This window comes from Anomaloglossus baeobatrachus, unplaced genomic scaffold, assembly GCF_048569485.1.
Source record: "Anomaloglossus baeobatrachus isolate aAnoBae1 unplaced genomic scaffold, aAnoBae1.hap1 Scaffold_3185, whole genome shotgun sequence".
Classification (NCBI taxonomy): domain Eukaryota; kingdom Metazoa; phylum Chordata; class Amphibia; order Anura; family Aromobatidae; genus Anomaloglossus; species Anomaloglossus baeobatrachus.
In genome coordinates this window covers 69,396-89,730 of record NW_027442583.1, presented here as the reverse complement: position 1 = coordinate 89,730, position 20,335 = coordinate 69,396, and the positions used below count along the sequence as shown (strand labels likewise).

Below are 20,335 nucleotides of genomic sequence, written 5' to 3'. Positions count from 1 at the left end.
CAGGCAGAGCATCGCACCCTCTCTCTCCCCCCTTCCCACAGGCAGAGCATCGCACCCTCTCTCTCCCCCCCCTTCCCACAGGCAGAGCATCGCACCCTCTCTCTCTCCCCCTTCCCACAGGCAGAGCACCGCACCCTCTCTCCCCCTTCCCACAGGCAGAGCATTGCACCTACTGCTGCACACTATTGCACCCAGAGACGGTGACCTACAATCCCTTTTTATTCCCCCTGAGGCTCATATGTGATAATCTCCATCAGATATGACCTCCTGTTACATCACACCCAGGGCTGGAAACAGCAGAAACAGGGAAGAGGGGAAACATCCTGCTGCTTGTACCGCAACTGCGCACTGACTGCCGGGAACTACAGGCTCCTCCCACACAAGAGGCCGGTCACATGGGCGTGACGTCAGCAGAGGTCCCTCTGGCCACTGGGATCTAGACTCTACCGGATCCTGACCCTGAGGTGGGGAAGATTCAGCTTTTCCTCATTAGTTATAGAGCTGAGGTCACACTGGATTTTGGGGGAAGAAATAAAAGTGTCTCCTGTCACTACTGGGGGCTGCAGCTCGTGTATATATCACAGGGAAGGGGCTGAAGCTGCAGCACAGGGCTGTGGAGGCTTCCATAAGGAAGGGGGGTATGGGGGGCTACACAGGGCAGGGGGCGATGCTGCACGATGGAGGAGCTTACAGGGTGAGACTGCACGTTGGGGGGGGGCTCGCAGGGGGAGAGACTGCACGTTGGGGGGGGGCTCGCAGGGGGAGAGACTGCACGTTGGGGGGGGGCTCGCAGGGGGAGAGACTGCACGTTGGGGGGGGGCTCGCAGGGGGAGAGACTGCACGTTGGGGGGGGCTCGCAGGGGGAGAGACTGCACGTTGGGGGGGCTCGCAGGGGGAGAGACTGCACGTTGGGGGGGGGGCTCGCAGGGGGAGAGACTGCACGTTGGGGGGGGCTCGCGGGGGGAGAGACTGCACGTTGGGGGGGGCTCGCAGGGGGAGAGACTGCACGTTGGGGGGGCTCGCAGGGGGAGAGACTGCACGTTGGGGGGGGCTCGCGGGGGGAGAGACTGCACGTTGGGGGGGGCTCGCAGGGGGAGAGACTGCACGTTGGGGGGGGCTCGCAGGGGGAGAGACTGGACGTTGGGGGGGGGCTCGCAGGGGGAGAGACTGCACGTTGGGGGGGGCTCGCAGGGGGAGAGACTGCACGTTGGGGGGGCTCGCAGGGGGAGAGACTGCACGTTGGGGGGGCTCGCAGGGGGAGAGACTGCACGTTGGGGGAGGGGGGCACGCAGGGGGAGAGGATGCACGTTGGGGGAGGGGGGCACGCAGGGGGAGAGGATGCAGGAAGGATGGAGGCACATCTAGGGTTTTTAAATCCAGTGAATAAAGACCACAATGTGCGTCAATCAGTGACGTTTCGGTTCTTCCTTGGACCTTTATCAAACTCACACTATAAAGATACATAAGAAAAATACAAAGTGAATATTCTCTGAAAGGTGCATGAATATTAGAGCAAACATCATACATATTACTTGTGGAAAGATAGAAAAGATTTATCTATAGAACAGAAAATGGGCACAATTGGAACATGGCCTCGTCCCCAGCGGCTGCAATATCCCATAATATGCACTTTGTATTTTTCTTATGTATCTTTATAGTGTGAGTTTGATAAAGGTCCAAGGAAGGACCGAAACGTCACTGATTGACACACATTGTGGTCTTTATCCACTGGATTTAAAAAATAATTTTTTGGATATTTTGAGTGCCGGATTTATTTTTTCACTTTATTTTGATTTCATGTCAGATAGTGAGAAAAACCTGCAGATGTGTCTGTATAGAGAGCGGAGGGAAAAACCTGCAGATGTGTCTGTATAGAGATCGGAGGGAAAAACCTGCAGATGTGTCTGTATAGAGAGGGGAGGAAAAACCTGCAGATGTGTCTGTATAGAGATTGGAGGAAAAAACCTGCAGATGTGTCTGTATAGAGATCGGAGGGAAAAACCTGCAGATGTCTGTATAGAGATTGGAGGGAAAAACCTGCAGATGTGTCTGTATAGAGATTGGAGGGAAAAACCTGCAGATGTGTCTGTATAGGGAGCGGAGGGAAAAACCTGCAGATGTGTCTGTAAGGAGCGGATGGAAACTTCTTGTTTTTCTTACAGACTCCTCAGCCCTGGTGTGGAGGAAGTCGCTGTGGAGGTATCATACAGTGCTTGTATTATACATTATGGGGCAGTGACAGGGGAATCTTTGGGCTATAAGAGGAAAATTACTTTCTAAGGGGCTGTAAAGTTATGAGAGGTTCTTATATGACCCAGTTGAATATTATTTACATTTTTATTTTTGGGGGACGTGGTACCAATTAGAACTTCCGCTATGGGGTCCCATGATTCTATGTACGCCTCTGTTCACCCCCTTAAAGAAAAACAATTGAATAAAACTAATTTTCCTCAAAAAGACTTTCAAAAATACAACATTGTTGACTAAACCAATTCTCAAATGATGGAAAAATAAGCATTAGGGCGTCCAAATTGTGCAGAGAAAACAATGAAGGAAATCCCAATGTCATAATGTACCACACTAAGTGGATCCTGCCACGTCTGCTTCTATCCCTGCTGAACTGACTCTGGGGCCGCACGGGCGATATAGGAGGCGTAGAGGCCATGCATGGATTGGTCTCAGGGGCCACACGGCTCTGGTAGCAGAAGCGTCCATCTAGAACCTTCCACATGACTTTTCCTTCTGTCCGTGACTTTTACAATATTTATTTTACAGCTTTGAAATTCAGGGAAAAGATATGCAGAACGCTGCAGACACAATGGTAAAAGGAGAAATGGATGTGCGGAGTGATGAACAGAGTAGAGACCTTTCCACAGGTAACCCTCCTCAGTGAAGAGTCACCATTAAATAACAAGGAGAACAGTCACATTCCCAGCTGCAAGGAGAAAATGAAGTTACATTCTCCCTGCTGCCGCTCGTATACAGTCACCGATGCAGTGCGGGAAACAGTAACACTCACTCACAGGCTGTCAGCCAAGGAACAAGATGGTTGATTACTGTGCACTCACTATGTAGTGAGTGGTGACTGTTACAGCCTCTCCCACTGTGCTGGTGACTGGAAGTGAGCAGCTGCTGGGAGAATGTAACTGCATTTTCTCCTTGTAGTTACTGTGTCACACTCTATCCGCTGTCTTGTACGCTGTAAGTGACCATTTTGGCTCCCTATGGAATCCGGGTCGTGCCAAGCTGTTAGTTTGTTGAGCGAAAGCTCAGTTCAATCTGAAACTGGGAGGTGCTTGGTTTCTTCAGGGGTTCCCTGTTCTGAGTAATCAGTCCTAAACCCAGAGTATCATGGAGGTGCCAGGATAGCTGGAGCAGGGACCCCAAAACTGGCCCTCAAACTAGGGACCTTGTGCTGTCCCTGATCCCAGAGGTAGGCTTGATGGTATCCAAATCTGGACCTCCAGCTTAACCCTAATGACCCGCCCCAGGGCCGTGGGGTACTCTGTTCTGGGTGTTGGTTAATGGGATTATGTCACGGGGGACCTGTGCCCGGTTCCGTGGCCCTGGTGGTCGCTGAAAGTCAGTAAATAATAAAAATTAAAAAAATAAAAGTATTTTGTGATGCCACCTACGGTTCCAGTATGGTTACTGGGGCTGCAGGTCAGACCTCTGGGGTGATGATTAGGCAGCCAGTTGTTTACGCTTCCCGTAGGTGAAGCAGGATCCCCAGGGCAGTTTTATCAGTCTCTACACAGATATGGCGGTTTTTCCTCACAGCCTTTTCAACTGTCACTTTAGTGCAGCAGCCTATGGCTCCTCAGATGAAGAAATAAAGTGCGTCACACCAATTCATTAACTCTGACCAGGTTTTACTTGCAGGTGTTATTAAAAAGGGGTTCAGTTTCTGATGTGACAGTTTTTGGGTAATCTGGGAACAGTTCAGGATCTCTGCACCAGGTTAGTTGTGAGGCCTCCCTGCTGCGCTGTCTCTCTCCTTCGTACTAGGCTGCCTGTAGCTATACCTTGTCCCTCTCTCACTGTCTTCACATGTATGGCAGGCGGCGGGAGCTTCTCTAAGGGGCACTGCTGTACTCACTGCGGTCCCTAAGCTCTGTGTAGCGGCTTTGCCTTCAGGTGCTGCTGCGGCCAGGAGATCTGGAGTCTCCCTGGCCTCCGGTCTTTATTGCTGGGTAGATTAGATCCCTCACAAACTCGGACGCCGGTGTCCGGTAATCAGCGCTGTTCCTTGGGGATGAACCGATCTGGCTCCACCTCCCCGGTCACTCCTCTTTTGCCTCACTCCTGACCCCTCGGGCGGTCACACAGTTTCTCGTACGGGCTAAGCACAGACCTCTCCATTTTGATGTCTTCCCTCACTCTCTGCTCGCACAGTCTCCTTGTCTCCAACTGTCAACTGTTTTTTTTAACTCCGCCTCCAAACCTGGATTTAAAGGGGACCTCACCTGAACTCTGCTTGTAGAGCTCCCCCTCCAGGCTTGGAGTGGGATTACCTGATGTGAAGATCCTTCCCTGCCCAAGGTACAGGTATATTTGTGGCAACTGAACCCTGGGGTGCCACATTCCCCCCCTAGTTAAATTCGGTACTCCTGGACTGGAAACACAAACTTATAAAACATTAGCAACAATAAAGAATAGTACAAAGTCTTAAAAAATAAAAATTACAAAAAACAATAAAATGGAGAAATGCAGTCCTTCCACTGCAATCTGTGAGTATAGTGTGTATATATAAGAAAGTTTTTGACCACTACCAGTCCTCTGGTCCATTGGTCCATATGTCAATATAAGTTCAAGAAGATGCAACAGTTTATGCAAAAAGTCCTGCAGGTGCAATACGCCTGACGGTTACGGATTTACTTAGTTGCAATAAATAAACAAACAAAACATTTTTACATTTTACTAACTACTACACTTTCTATTTAATATTCTGCTACATAACGGGATGGGGGCTGACCAAAGTTGCTACGGCTAGACCTACGTAATGCCTGCGTCTCAACTGGTCGGTGCAGTGTACTGGTACCTAGTGCTGGTGCTATGCGTGCACGGTCTACTAATCTGCATGAGGATCTACGCAATATTGGTATGCATGAATGTTGTCTTAAGCCCGCTTTACACGCTGCAATATATCTTACAATGTGTCGGCGGGGTCACGTCGTAAGTGACGCACATCCGGCATTGTAAGGTACATTGTAGTGCGTGACAGCTACGTGCGATTGCGATTGAACGGTAAAACGTTCATCGCATACACATCGCACCTTTCTCTAGAATTGCACGTCAGATTGTTCATTGTACCTGGGGTAGCACACATCGCAGTGTGTGACACCCCGGGAACGATGAACAGATCTTACCTGCGGCTCCCGGCCCACAATGCGGAAGGAAGGAGGTGGGCGGGATGTTTACGTCCCACTCAGCTCCGCCCCTCCGCTTCTATTGGCCGGCTGTCGCGTGACGCCGAACGTTCCTCCCACTCCAGGAAGTGCACGTTCTCCGCCCACATCGAGGTCGTATGGAAGGTAAGTATGTGTGATGGGGGTTAATCGTTTGTGCGGCACGTTCAACAAATTGAACGTGCCGCGCATACGACATCATATGCGAAATTGAACGTGTAAAGCAGGCTTTAGTCTTACCATTGGACTGGCAGGTTCACAAATAGCAGGGTTCTCTGGTTCTACTGCTACAGTAGTTCTTCTGAAACTTCGACAGGTTCTTCCAATCTTTCTGGGACTTTACTGGTTGAGCGGTTGTCAATAATGGTATTATAGCTCCATTGTACTGAGGCCAACTTTCAGGAAAATCACCAAGTACTGTTCGTATCATCTTCTCTTTCTTTTCCTCCTTAGGTTGAGGTGTACAGGGGATGCCTTCTTTTGGCTTCAACTGTTCAGGACATTTCTTAAGGTGGTCTCTAGAAACTGCCGCTGACGTTTTTCCCTTATCCTTGCTGATTAAGCAGATTTTCTTGTTGTCAAAGTTAGAGGGCAATACTGTGTATGGTTCTGCTTCCCACTGGTCATCAAGCTTATGGGTCCTTCTTTTTCTTTTTAGAACCATTTCTCCAGTTATTTAAAGGAGCAGCTGGTGCATTCTTGTTATAATCTTTCCCCTGCCTTTCTCTAATTTGGTTTAGGATTCTTTCTACGCACTCCTGTACCTTTTTGTACTGCTCTTGGCGCTTAGTGTCCCAATCAGCTTCAGGTGAACTGGTGTCAGGAACAACAATTCCCATTTCTAAGTCAACTGGTAACTTCCCGGGTCTTGCTCTCATCAAGTATGCTGGCGTGCAATTGGTGGAACTCACAGGGATGTTGTTGTACATGTCCACTAAATCAGGCAACTTCTCTGGCCACATGCTTCTTTCTTCCAAGGGCAAGGTTTTCAACAGGTCTATAACCACCTGGTTCATTTTCTCACACATGCCGTTGGTCTGTGGGTGATTCGGTGTGGTTCAAATTTTCTTACACCCATACAGGTTGCAAAACTCCTGGAACACTTCAGCTTCGAACGCAGAACCTTGATCCGTCAGCACTTGTTCCGAGTAGCCATGTGGTCTGCAAAAGTAGGCTTGAAAGGTTCTCGCTGTGTTTCTTGCTGTCATGTTCTTTACAGGTACTACCACCAGAAACGGGAATAGTGGTCCACCATAGTGAGGGCATACGTATAACCGGATCTACTGGGTGTCAATTTCACATGGTCCAAGGCTACAAGTTCCAGTGGCTGTTTGGTGACAATTGGCTGTAATGGAGCTCTTTGACTGTCACAGTCCTTTCTTCTCAGGTTGCATGGGCCACAGTTTCAGCACCAGTTCTCAATGGTAGTTCTCATGCCAATCTAATAGAATCTGTTGCGTAACAGTACCTCAAGCTTCTTCCATCCAAAGTGTCCTGCTCCGTCATGGTACCCTTCCAGCACCATCTGAACATCTCTCTTCGGTACCACTATTTGCCACACCCTCTCATAGGTTCGGGGGTTGATGTAATTTCTGCATAGCCTACCCCTGTAGATGAACAATCTGCTCTTTTCCTTCCACAGGTGCTGCGCTTCCGGTGGGGCATCTGGGTTAAGACTTGAGTCTGGTTGGGTTAATAGCTCTTTAACTAGGCGAACAGCCAGAACGCTGTCTTGCGTTTCTTCCCACCCGTGGTAAGGTAACGGGTTTAGCGTGGCCTCTTGGCGTTTGCCCTTAGCACATTGGTACACTGGGATGCACTGTTGCGGTGAAAAGCCGGCAGCTCTATCTCTTCCAGCTCATCCGAGTCTCCTCCAGCATCTTGTAAATGGGGCATTCTCGACAATGCATCAGCGTTGGCGTTTTACCATTCAGTGACGGCCCAGACTAAGGCCAGGAATTCCAGCTTGAATGAGCTGTAGTTTTCTGGGTTTCTCTAAGTAGGACGGAGCTTCCTGCTTGCAAAGGCAATTACACGTTCTTTGCCATTCTGCACCTGCAACAGCACAGCTCCCAATCCCACATTACTGGCATCTGTGTGCAGCACGAACGGTAGATTATAATCAGGGTAGGCCAGGATTTCCTCACCGGTCAGGGCCCACTTCATGTGCTTGAAGGAGTCTTCTTCTTTCTCACCCCATTCAAACGGATGGCCGGAAGTCTTGCCCTTTTTGGTCTGGCCTACCAGGAGATCTTGCAAAGGTGCCGCTTTTTTCGTGAAGTCCTTTATGGACCTCCTGTAGTATCCTACCAGCCCCAATAACTGACGAACCTCCTTGACGGTCGTTGGCTTCGGCCAGTCTCTGATAGCAGTGACCTTTCAGCGTCTGGTGCCACACTGTCCGCACTGCCCACATGCCCAAGATACTGAACCTTCGGCTTCAGCAAATGGCATTTTGAAGGCTTTAGTGTCATACCAAACTTTGACAATGCTTCAAACACCTCGGCCAGGTGCTTCAGATGTTCCTCATATGTCTTGGAATACACTATGACGTCATCAAGATATATCAGTACAGTCTCAAAGTTTCGGTGCCCCAGGCAACACTCCATCAGCCTTTGGAACGTGCCCGGTGCATTGCAGAGTCCAAATGGCATGCTGTTGAACTCACACAGACCCATCGCTGTCGTGAATGCGGTCTTCTCCCGATCTTTTTCTGCCACAGAAACCTGCCAATACCCACTGGTAAAAAGGTGGAAAAGAAATTGGCAGCTTTCAGTGCAGCAAGTGATTCCTCAATGCGGGGCAGCGGGTAAGCATCCTTGTGTGTTATGCGGTTTTTCTGCCTATAATCAATGCACATCCTCATTGTGCCATCTTTCTTTCTTACCAGGACAATTTGGGGCTGACCAGGGGCTACAACTATCTCTAATAACCCCCAGCCTCCTTCATTTCCCGTAACATATGTTTTTAGCACACTGATAGTGAGCTGGTGGTATAGGCCTGTATCTCTCTTTTATAGGTGGATGGTCTCCCGTGGGTATGCGATGGTGTACCCCTTTTATCCGTCCAAAGTCTAATGCAGGGGTGGGCAATTAATTTTCCCATGGGGCCGCATGAGAAATTGGGATTGGTTTAGAGGGCCGGACTAATATAATTACCTCAGTTCTACCCAATATATTACATCACTACACCCCCTCCATATACTACACCTGTAATAAACTACACCACTACACCCCTATATACTACACCTGTATTATACTACACTCCCTCCATATACCTGTAATATACTACACCCCATATACACCTGTATTATACTACACCACTATATAATACACCTCCGATATACTACATCATTACACCCCTATATACTACACCTGTAATATACTACATCACTACACCCCATATACTACACCTGTAATATAGTACACCCCCATATAGTACACCTGTAATATACTACACCTCCATATAGCACACCTGTAATATACTACATCACTACACCCCATATACTACACCTGTAATATAGTACACCTCCATATAGCACACCTGTAATATACTACATCACTACACCCCATATACTACACCTGTAATATAGTACACCCCCATATAGTACACCTGTAATATACTACACCTCCATATAGCACACCTGTAATATACTACATCACTACACCCCATATACTACACCTGTAATATAGTACACCTCCATATAGCACACCTGTAATATACTACAACTCCACATAGTACACCTGTAATATACTACATCACTACACCCCATATACTACACCTGTAATATACTACACCTCCATATAGCACACCTGTAATATACTACACCTCCATATAGCACACCTGTAATATACTACATCACTACACCCCATATACTACACCTGTAATATAGTACACCCCCATATAGCACACCTGTAATATACTACAACTTCATATAGTACACCTGTAATATACTACATCACTACACCCCTATATACACCTGTAATATACTACATCACTACACCCCTATATACACCTGTAATATACACCTCCATATAGCACACCTGTAATATACTACGCCTCCATATAGTACACCTGTAATATACTACACCTCCATATAGTACACCTGTAATATACTACCCCTCCATATAGCACACCTGTAATATACTACCCCTCCATATAGCACACCTGTAATATACTACAACTCCATATAGTACACCTGTAATATACTACATCACTACACCCCATATACTACACCTGTAATATAGTACACCCCCATATAGCACACCTGTAATATACTACAACTCCATATAGTACACCTGTAATATACTACAACTCCATATAGTACACCTGTAATATACTACATCACTACACCCCTATATACACCTGTAATATACTACATCACTACACCCCATATACTACACCTGTAATATACTACACCTCCATATAGCACACCTGTAATATACTACACCTCCAGATAGCACACCTGTAATATACTACACCTACATATAGCACACCTGTAATATAATACACCTCCATATAGCACACCTGTAATATACTACACCTCCATATAGCACACCTGTAATATACTACACCTCCATATAGCACACCTGTAATATACTACACCTCCATAGAGCACACCTGTAATATACTACACCTCCATATAGCACACCTGTAATATAATACACCTCCATATAGCACACCTGTAATATACTACACCTCCATATAGCACACCTGTAATATACTACACCTCCATAGAGCACACCTGTAATATACTACACCTCCATAGAGCACACCTGTAATATACTACGCCTCCATATAGTACACCTGTAATATACTACACCTCCATATAGTACAGCTGTAATATACTACACCTCCATATAGTACACCTGTAATATACTACACCTCCATATAGCACACCTGTAATATACTACATCACTATACCCCCATATACTACACCACTATATACACCTCCATATAGCACACCTGTAATATACTACATCACTACACCCCTATATAGCACACCTGTAATATACTACACCTCCATATAGCACACCTGTAATATACTACGCCTCCATATAGTACACCTGTATTATACTACACCTCCATATAGTACACCTGTAATATACTACACCTCCATATAGCACACCTGTAATATACTACGCCTCCATATAGTACACCTGTATTATACTACACCTCCATATAGTACACCTGTAATATACTACACCTCCATATAGTACACCTGTAATATACTACGCCTCCATATAGTACACCTGTATTATACTACACCTCCATATAGTACACCTGTAATATACTACACCTCCATATAGCACACCTGTAATATACTACACCTCCAGATAGCACACCTGTAATATACTACACCTCCAGATAGCACACCTGTAATATACTACACCTCCATATAGCACACCTGTAATATACTACACCTCCATATAGCACACCTGTAATATACTACACCTCCATATAGCACACCTGTAATATACTACACCTCCATATAGCACACCTGTAATATACTACACCTCCATATAGCACACCTGTAATATACTACACCTCCATATAGCACACCTGTAATATACTACACCTCCATATAGCACACCTGTAATATACTACACCTCCATATAGCACACCTGTAATATACTACACCTCCATATAGCACACCTGTAATATACTACACCTCCATATAGCACACCTGTAATATACTACACCTCCATATAGCACACCTGTAATATACTACACCTCCATATAGCACACCTGTAATATACTACACCTCCATAGAGCACACCTGTAATATACTACACCTCCATAGAGCACACCTGTAATATACTACGCCTCCATATAGTACACCTGTAATATACTACACCTCCATATAGTACAGCTGTAATATACTACACCTCCATATAGTACACCTGTAATATACTACACCTCCATATAGCACACCTGTAATATACTACATCACTATACCCCCATATACTACACCACTATATACACCTCCATATAGCACACCTGTAATATACTACATCACTACACCCCTATATAGCACACCTGTAATATACTACACCTCCATATAGCACACCTGTAATATACTACGCCTCCATATAGTACACCTGTATTATACTACACCTCCATATAGTACACCTGTAATATACTACACCTCCATATAGCACACCTGTAATATACTACACCCCCATATGTCACACACCCTGCTCCCCATACAGCCTGCACCCCCATATCACACACACTACACCCCCATATGTCACACACCCTGCCCACATATTTCACCCTGCCTGTACCCCAACTTACCCCTCTCAAACACTCTGCACCCCTTCACATCCTTCTGTCAGTCTGCAGCTCTCATATGCCACTCACCCTGCAACTCCATCTTCCCACATATGCCACTCACCCTGCAACTCCATCTTCCCTCATATGCCACTCACCCTGCAACTCCATCTTCCCACATATGCCACTCACCCTGCAACTCCATCTTCCCACATATGCCACTCACCCTGCAACTCCATCTTCCCTCATATGCCACTCACCCTGCAGCTCCATCTTCCCTCATATGCCACTCACCCTGCAGCTCCATCTTCCCTCATATGCCACTCACCCTGCAGCTCCATCTTCCCTCATATGCCACTCACCCTGCAGCTCCATCTTCCCTCATATGCCACTCACCCTGCAGCTCCATCTTCCCTCATATGCCACTCACCCTGCAGCTCCATCTTCCCTCATATGCCACTCACCCTGCAGCTCCATCTCCCCTCATATGCCACTCACCCTGCAGCTCCATCTCCCCTCATATGCCACTCACCCTGCAGCTCCATCTTCCCACATATGCCACTCACCCTGCAGCTCCATCTTCCCACATATGCCACTTACCCTGCAGCTCCATCTTCCCTCATATGCCACTCACCCTGCAACTCCATGTTCCCTCATATGCCACTCACCCTGCAACTCCATCTTCCCTCATATGCCACTCACCCTGCAACTCCATCTTCCCTCATATGCACTCACCCTGCAGCTCCATCTTCCCTCATATGCACTCACCCTGCAACTCCATCTTCCCACATATGCCACTCACCCTGCAACTCCATCTTCCCACATATGCACTCACCCTGCAGCTCCATGTTCCCACATATGCCACTCACCCTGCAGCTCCATGTTCCCACATATGCCACTCACCCTGCAACTCCATCTCCCCACATATGCACTCACCCTGCAGCTCCATGTTCCCACATATGCCACTCACCCTGCAGCTCCATGTTCCCACATATGCCACTCACCCTGCAGCTCCATGTTCCCACATATGCCACTCACCCTGCAGCTCCATGTTCCCACATATGCACTCACCCTGCAGCTCCATGTTCCCACATATGCACTCACCCTGCAGCTCCATGTTCCCACATCTGCACTCACCCTGCAGCTCCATGTTCCCACATCTGCACTCACCCTGCAGCTCCATGTTCCCACATATGCCACTCACCCTGCAGCTCCATGTTCCCACATATGCACTCACCCTACAGCTCCATGTTCCCACATATGCCACTCACCCTGCAGCTCCATCTTCCCACATATGCCACTCACCCTGCAGCTCCATGTTCCCACATATGCACTCACCCTGCAGCTCCATGTTCCCACATATGCACTCACCCTGCAGCTCCATGTTCCCACATATGCACTCACCCTGCAGCTCCATGTTCCCACATATGCACTCACCCTGCAGCTCCATGTTCCCACATATGCACTCACCCTGCAGCTCCATGTTCCCACATATGCACTCACCCTGCAGCTCCATGTTCCCACATATGCACTCACCCTGCAGCTCCATGTTCCCACATATGCCACTCACCCTGCAGCTCCATGTTCCCACATATGCCACTCACCCTGCAGCTCCATGTTCCCACATATGCCACTCACCCTGCAGCTCCATGTTCCCACATATGCACTCACCCTGCAGCTCCATGTTCCCACATATGCCACTCACCCTGCAGCTCCATCTTCCCACATATGCACTCACCCTGCAGCTCCATGTTCCCACATATGCCACTCACCCTGCAGCTCCATCTTCCCACATATGCCACTCACCCTGCAGCTCCATGTTCCCACATATGCCACTCACCCTGCAGCTCCATCTTCCCAGATATGCACTCACCCTGCAGCTCCATCTTCCCAGATATGCACTCACCCTGCAGCTCCATGTTCCCACATATGCCACTCACCCTGCAGCTCCATGTTCCCACATATGCACTCACCCTGCAGCTCCATGTTCCCACATATGCACTCACCCTGCAGCTCCATGTTCCCACATATGCACTCACCCTGCAGCTCCATGTTCCCACATATGCACTCACCCTGCAGCTCCATGTTCCCACATATGCACTCACCCTGCAGCTCCATGTTCCCACATATGCACTCACCCTGCAGCTCCATGTTCCCACATATGCACTCACCCTGCAGCTCCATCTTCCCACATATGCACTCACCCTGCAGCTCCATCTTCCCTCATATGCCCCTCACCCTGCAGCCCCCTTCCCCCTTATGTCCCCTCTTTTCTTATTACCAGTCATCATGTGTCCACATCTCCTTCAGGATTCAGTATCTTGCTTTCTGCCCGGCATCCTGTGTCTCCTCCCACACAGTCACATGGGCGTGACATCATCGCAGGTCCTACAGTGCAGGATGAATTATTCCGTCTGCTGTGCTGCTCCTTCTCCTGCCCGGCGGGAACTTTTGAAATGACACACGCAGTGCAGTACTGACAACGTCAGAGCGCGCGCGTGTGTCACTGACAATTAGTGCCGGCAGGGAACAGAGGAAAGACTCCTGCGTTCCGCTGCCTGCACTGACTGTGCGGACCTGCACAGGATCTCTCCTTGCTCGGCACGCTGCAGCCCGGCTCCACTGCACCGGCTGAAGACGGGCGGGCCGGTCACAGAGAGCAGGCGGGCCGGATGTGGCCCGCGGGCCGCCCCTTGCCCAGGTCTGGTCTAATGGATGCTTACTAAAAACCCGTTCATATTCCTTCACCACCCGATAAACTCCGTGCCTTTGGTAAGAAGGGGTGGAATCAGTGCCGACATGCAGCTTCTGACACCAGTCCTCCAGATGTCCCTTGGAGCTGTTGTCCTCCGCCTGGTCGGACGGGATCAAGGGTTCCACTGCCTGAATTGAGTTGTTGTTGACAGTGAACAACTTGGCAACAGTAGCATATCTGGGTAGCTTGACGTCTTCCTCTCCACAGTTTAAAACCCGAACAGATACCCTCCCTTTGCGTACATCAACTATCCCCCTGGTTGTCAGGACTGTGGGCCTACTATCTGAGTACATGGGCTCTACCATTGCCTGGTAATCCTGCCCTCTGAGGCCTATCCCTGCCCGACACCAAATCATCACTTCACTTCTTGGGTGTAACACAATGGGGAATGGGTCGCTTACCCGTACACTGCCAATTTCTCCACCAGACAACTCTACCTGTTGTCTCTGCAGAAGAGCCTTGATTTCTTTCTGTAGGACCCTCTGCTGCCCGATGCTGGCAGTTTCTGCAACGTGCTGGAGTAAGAAAAGAACTTCTCCTAGACAATTTTTAACAACATTAGTGCCTAATATCATTGTTGGATTTCTTTCACGACAATCAGTATCCACCACAATAAGTCCTTAGCCCTTTAGCTCCTCCCTCACCACCTTTATCGTCACCTCCTTGTACCCTACTTGTGATACCGGCTGTCCATTAACAGCATATATAGTAAGGTCTGGGTCTGGGCGAGTGAGCTCAGAATCGTCCCAAAATCTTTTGTAAAGGATATGCAGGATCGTCGTCACCTGTGAGCCAGTGTCCAATAGGGCAAGTGTGGAAATGCTATCTAACACGATAGATAGGAATGGCCGTCCTCCCACATATGTATCGCGCCAGTTCGAAGGCCTGGTCGTTTTATTCCTGGGGATCGGCCCGCTGCCCCAGGAGTCGCTGGTTAAAAGGACATGACCTAGCAAAGTGCCCGCCTCATTGCAACGGCGGCAGATCGGCTGTCCCGACGAGTCGGAACGGTCGTTGGGTCTTCCTCTGGGCGGCGAGTTCCTCCTTCTTCGCATCAACGGGATGTCCTCAGGACTGTCGGCGAACTGGATCCTCCCTGATGACTGCGGATTCTGCTGGAGTTGCATGGCCTTTAGGAGCAAGGCCACATCTTTTGTCAGCTGCTGTACCTGGGAACGCAAGTCATCAGAGGCACCAGGTGTTAGAGTCTGTGCATTGATTTCTGCTGGAGTTAAGGAAAGGGGCGCCACCTCAGAGGGGTATGTGATGGCTTGCTGCGGCTGAGGTGCGGGGTCTGTAGTCACAGGGACTCGCAGCACTCTAATGGCCCGGTTCTTCAGGGTTACAAAGGCTAGACTTGGATGCTCCATGAACCATAGACGCAGCTGTGTTTGATGGATTGGTGAATGTAGCCCTTCAAGAAACTGTTCAATTAACATTTTATCTTCCTCTCGCACAGGGTCTACCTCCTTTACAGCCCGCAGCGCCTCCTGAAGGTTCAATGCATAATCCCGTATGCTATCCTGCGGCCTTTGTTTGCAGTTGTAAAACTTCATTCTTAGGGTACCTTCACACTTAGCGATGCAGCAGCGATCCGACCAGCGATCTGACCTGGTCAGGATCGCTGCTGCATCGCTACATGGTCGCTGGTGAGCTGTCAAACAGGCAGATCTCACCAGCGACCAGTGAACAGCCCCCAGCCAGCAGCGACGTGCAAGCGACGCTGCGCTTGCACGGAGCTGCCGTCTGGAAGCTGCGGAGACTGGTAACTAAGGTAAACATCGGGTATGGTTACCCGATGTTTACATTAGTTACCAGCGCACAGCTGTGTGTGCAGGGAGCAGGGAGCCGCGCACACTGAGCGCTGGCTCCTTGCTCTCCTACCATAGCTACAGTACACATCGGGTTAATTAACCCGATGTGTAATGCAGCTACATGTGCAGAGAGCAGGGAGCCGCGCACACTGCTTAGCGCTGGCTCCTTGCTCTCCTAGCTGCTGTACACATCGGGTTAATTAACCCGATGTGTACAGCAGCTACATGTGCAGAGAGCCGGAGCCGGCAGCACAGGCAGCGTGAGAGCTGCAGATGCTGGTAACTAAGGTAAATATCGGGTAACCACCTTGGTTACCCGATGTTTATCTTGGATACAGCTTACCTCAGCTGTCAGACGCCGGCTCCTGCTCCCTGCTCGCTTCATTTGTCGCTCTCTTGCTGTCACACACAGCGATCTGTGTGTCACAGCAGGAGAGCGGCTTTGAAGAAAACGAACCAGGGCTGTGTGTAACGAGCAGCGATCTCGCAGCAGGGGCCAGATCGCTGCTCAGTGTCACACACAGCGAGATCGCTAATGAGGTCACTGCTGCGTCACAAAAAGCGTGACTCAGCAGCGATCTCGGCAGCGAGCTCGCTGTGTGTGAAGCACCCCTTAGCTCAGCTACAGTACTAGTTTCAAAAGCAGCTTTTAGATTAGCAAATATCTGGGTTATTGTCCTTTTTATCTGTATTCAGCAAGGATTTAACCTCTCGCTCTGCTGCACTGGTCAGTTGCCCCAGCAAAACAGACACTTTTTGCTTGTCAGCAGGTTGGATTTGATTTAAATCTAACTGATTTAAATCCCGATTTAAATCACTAGTCAGTAAGGCTTGATTTAAATCAGTGTTTAAATCAAAGTTTCTACCTAAACTAGTTCTTGCTACTTTAACATGCAAGTAGATGAAGATTTTTAGAATCACTTTTTATATTACTTTTTTCTCCCCAGTTTTATGGGTTAATCATTCATATCATAGTATCATAGTTTTTAAGGTTGAAGGGAGACTAAGTCCATCTAGTTCAACCCGTAGCCTAACATGTTGATCCAGAGGAAGGCAAAAAAAACCCCAATGTGGCAAACAAGTTCCAATGGGGAAAAAAATTCCTTCCTGACTCCACATCCGGCAATCAGACTAGTTCCCTGGATCAATACCCTGTCATAAAATCTAATATACATAACTGGTAATATTAAATTTTTCAAGAAAGGCATCCAGGCTCTGCTTAAATGTTAGTAGTGAATCACTCATTACAACATCATGCGGCAGAGAGCTCCACAGTCTCACTGATCGTACAGTAAAGAATCCTCGTCTGTGATTATGATTAAACCTTCTTTCCTCAAGACGTAGCGGATGCCCCCGTGTTCCAGTCGCAGGCCTAGGTGTAAAAAGATCTTTGGAAAGGTCTCTGTACTGTCCCCTCATATATTTATACATTGTGATTAGATCCCCCCTAAGCCTTCGTTTTTCCAGACTAAATAACCCCAAGTTTAATAACCTGTCTTGGTATTGCAGCCCACCCATTCCTCTAATAATCTTGGGGGCTCTTCTCTGCACCCTCTCCAGTTCAGCTATGTCCTTCTTATATATCGGTGAGCAGAATTGTACGCAGTATTCTAAGTGCGGTCGCACTAGTGACTTGTACAGAGGTAGAACTATATTTTTTTCATGAACACTTATACCTCTTTTAATACATCCCATTATTTTATTAGCCCTGGCAGCAGCTGCCTGACACTGTCCACTAAAGTGAAGTTTACCATCCACCCATACACCCAAGTCTTTTTCTGTGTCTGTTTTACCCAGTGTTCTACAATTAAGTACATAATCATAAATGTTATTTCCTCTACCCAAGTGCATGACCTTACATTTATCTACATTAAACTTCAATTGCCACTTCTCAGCCCAATCCTCCAATTTACATAAATCTCCCTGTAATATAAAACTATCCTCCTCTGTATTGATTACCCTGCAGAGTTTAGTATCATCTGCAAATATTGAAATTCTACTCCGCATGCCCCCAACAAGGTCATTTATAAATATGTTGAAAAGAAGCGGGCCCAATACTGACACCTGTGGTACCCCACTATGAACTGAGACCCAGTCCGAGTACGTACCATTAATAACCACCCTTTGTTTCCTATCACTGAGCCAGTTTTTAACCCAGTTACACATATTTTCCCCTATCCCCATTATTCTCATTTTATGTACCAACCTTTTGTGTGGCACCGTATCAAAAGCTTTTGAAAAGTCCATATACACAACATCCACTGCATTTCCCTGGTCCAGACTTGAACTTACCTCTTCATAGAAGCTGATCAAATTAGTTTGACAGGATCGGTCCCTCATAAACCCATGTTGATACTCTGTCATAAGGTTATTTTTCTTGAGATACTCCAGTATAGCATCTCTCAAGAAACCCTCAAGGATTTTACCAACCGTAGAGGTTAAACTTACCGGCCTATAATTTCCCGGCTCAGTTTTTGTCCCCTTTTTGAATATTGGCACCACATTTGCTATGCGCCAGTCCTGCGGTACCGACCCTGTTATTAAGGAATCTGAGAAGATTAAAAATAATGGTCTATATCACAGAACTCAATTCCTGTAGTACTCTGGGGTGTAGCCATCCGGGCCCGGAGATTTGTCACCCTTAGTGATTTCGAGGCGGCGGCGTACTTCCTGCTGGGTTAAGCAGGTAATATTCAAGGGTGAATTTATGGTATCACTGGTCATGTCATCTGCCATGGCATTTTCTTGTATAAAAACCGTAGAAAAAAAGTCATTCAGCAGGTTGGCTTTACCCTCATCCCCTTCCACCATTTCACCAAGACTATTTTTAAGGGGGCCAACACTATCGCTTTTCAGTTTTTTACTGTTTATGTAGTTAAAGAATATTTTAGGATTATTTTTACTTTCTCTCGCAATGAGTCTCTCTGTCTCAAACTTAGCTAACTTAATTTGCTTTTTACATATTTTATTTAATTTTCTATAATTATATAATGCCTCATCACTACCTACCCTCTTTAATTCTTTTAAGGCTTTCTGTTTTTCTTTTATTCCTTCCCTTACAGCTCTATTTAGCCATAGGGGTTTCCTCCTATTTCTAGCATGTTTGTTCCCATAGGGTATATTTTCTGCACAAGCCCTATTCAGGATGCTCATAAAAGTCTCCCATTTGCTTTGTGTACTTTTATTACTTAGTACATCATCCCAGTTTATTGCACTAAGATCATCTCTCAACCGTTTAAAATTTGCTTTCCTGAAGTTTAGTGTCCTTGTAGCCCCTCTACTAGACATCTTACTAAAGAATACATGAAAACGTATTATTTTGTGATCACTATTCCCCAAGTAACCCCCAACTTGTATATTTGATATGCGGTCTGGCCTATTGGTTAGTACAAGGTCTAGTAGTGCTCCCCCTCTTGTGGGGTCCTGTACCATTTGTGAAAGGTAATTTTCTTTCATTGTTATCAAAAATCTATTTCCTTTGCGGGAACTGCAAGTTTCTGTTCCCCAATTTATATCAGGATAGTTAAAGTCCCCCATAATAATTACCTCTCTGAGACTCGCTGCTTTATCAATTTGCTTTATGAGGAGATTCTCTACCTCTTCCATAATATTCGGCGTCTTATAACACACCCCTATCAGTATTTTATTATTCATTCTCCCCCCCCTAATCTCCACCCATAGGGACTCTACATTCTCAGTACCCTCACATATGTTGTCACGCAGGATGGGTTTTAAGGATGATTTTACATATAGACACACACCTCCCCCTCGCTTATTTGTACGGTCATTCCTGAATAGGCTATAACCCTGTAAATTAACAGCCCAGTCATAGCTCTCATCCAGCCATGTCTCTAATATCCCCACTATATCATAATTTTCTTCCAACAATATTAATTCTAATTCCTCCACCTTATTTGTGAGGCTTCGGGCATTAGTGTACATGCACGTTACGTATGACTCTGTACCTGTATTCCTGCTTACTGTATTAACTGTCCTAACCCTCCCCCCCGTACCACCCCCAATTTCATTACTTGTGCCCTGGTCACTATCTGCACTACATTCCCCTTCTATAAAGTGAATACCCT

The 20,335-nt window shown here is 47.3% G+C and overlaps 1 protein-coding gene across 2 annotated transcripts in view; it reads left to right on the top strand.

Annotated features, from left to right (window-relative positions):
- The first annotated feature begins 394 nt into the window (after positions 1–394).
- The window catches only part of LOC142269310 (uncharacterized), a 34,604-nt gene continuing 14,663 nt past the window's right edge, over positions 395–20,335 (top strand). The window contains exons 1-3 of one of the 2 annotated variants that reach the window (XM_075332405.1): positions 430–464; positions 2,163–2,199; positions 2,776–2,876. In XM_075332405.1, the coding sequence (XP_075188520.1) occupies positions 2,798–2,876 (79 nt within the window). In that variant the 5' untranslated portion in view covers positions 430–464; positions 2,163–2,199; positions 2,776–2,797. Of the gene's footprint in view, positions 465–2,162; positions 2,200–2,775; positions 2,877–20,335 lie in introns of both variants that reach the window. The other variant, XM_075332406.1, reaches the window with a different exon arrangement.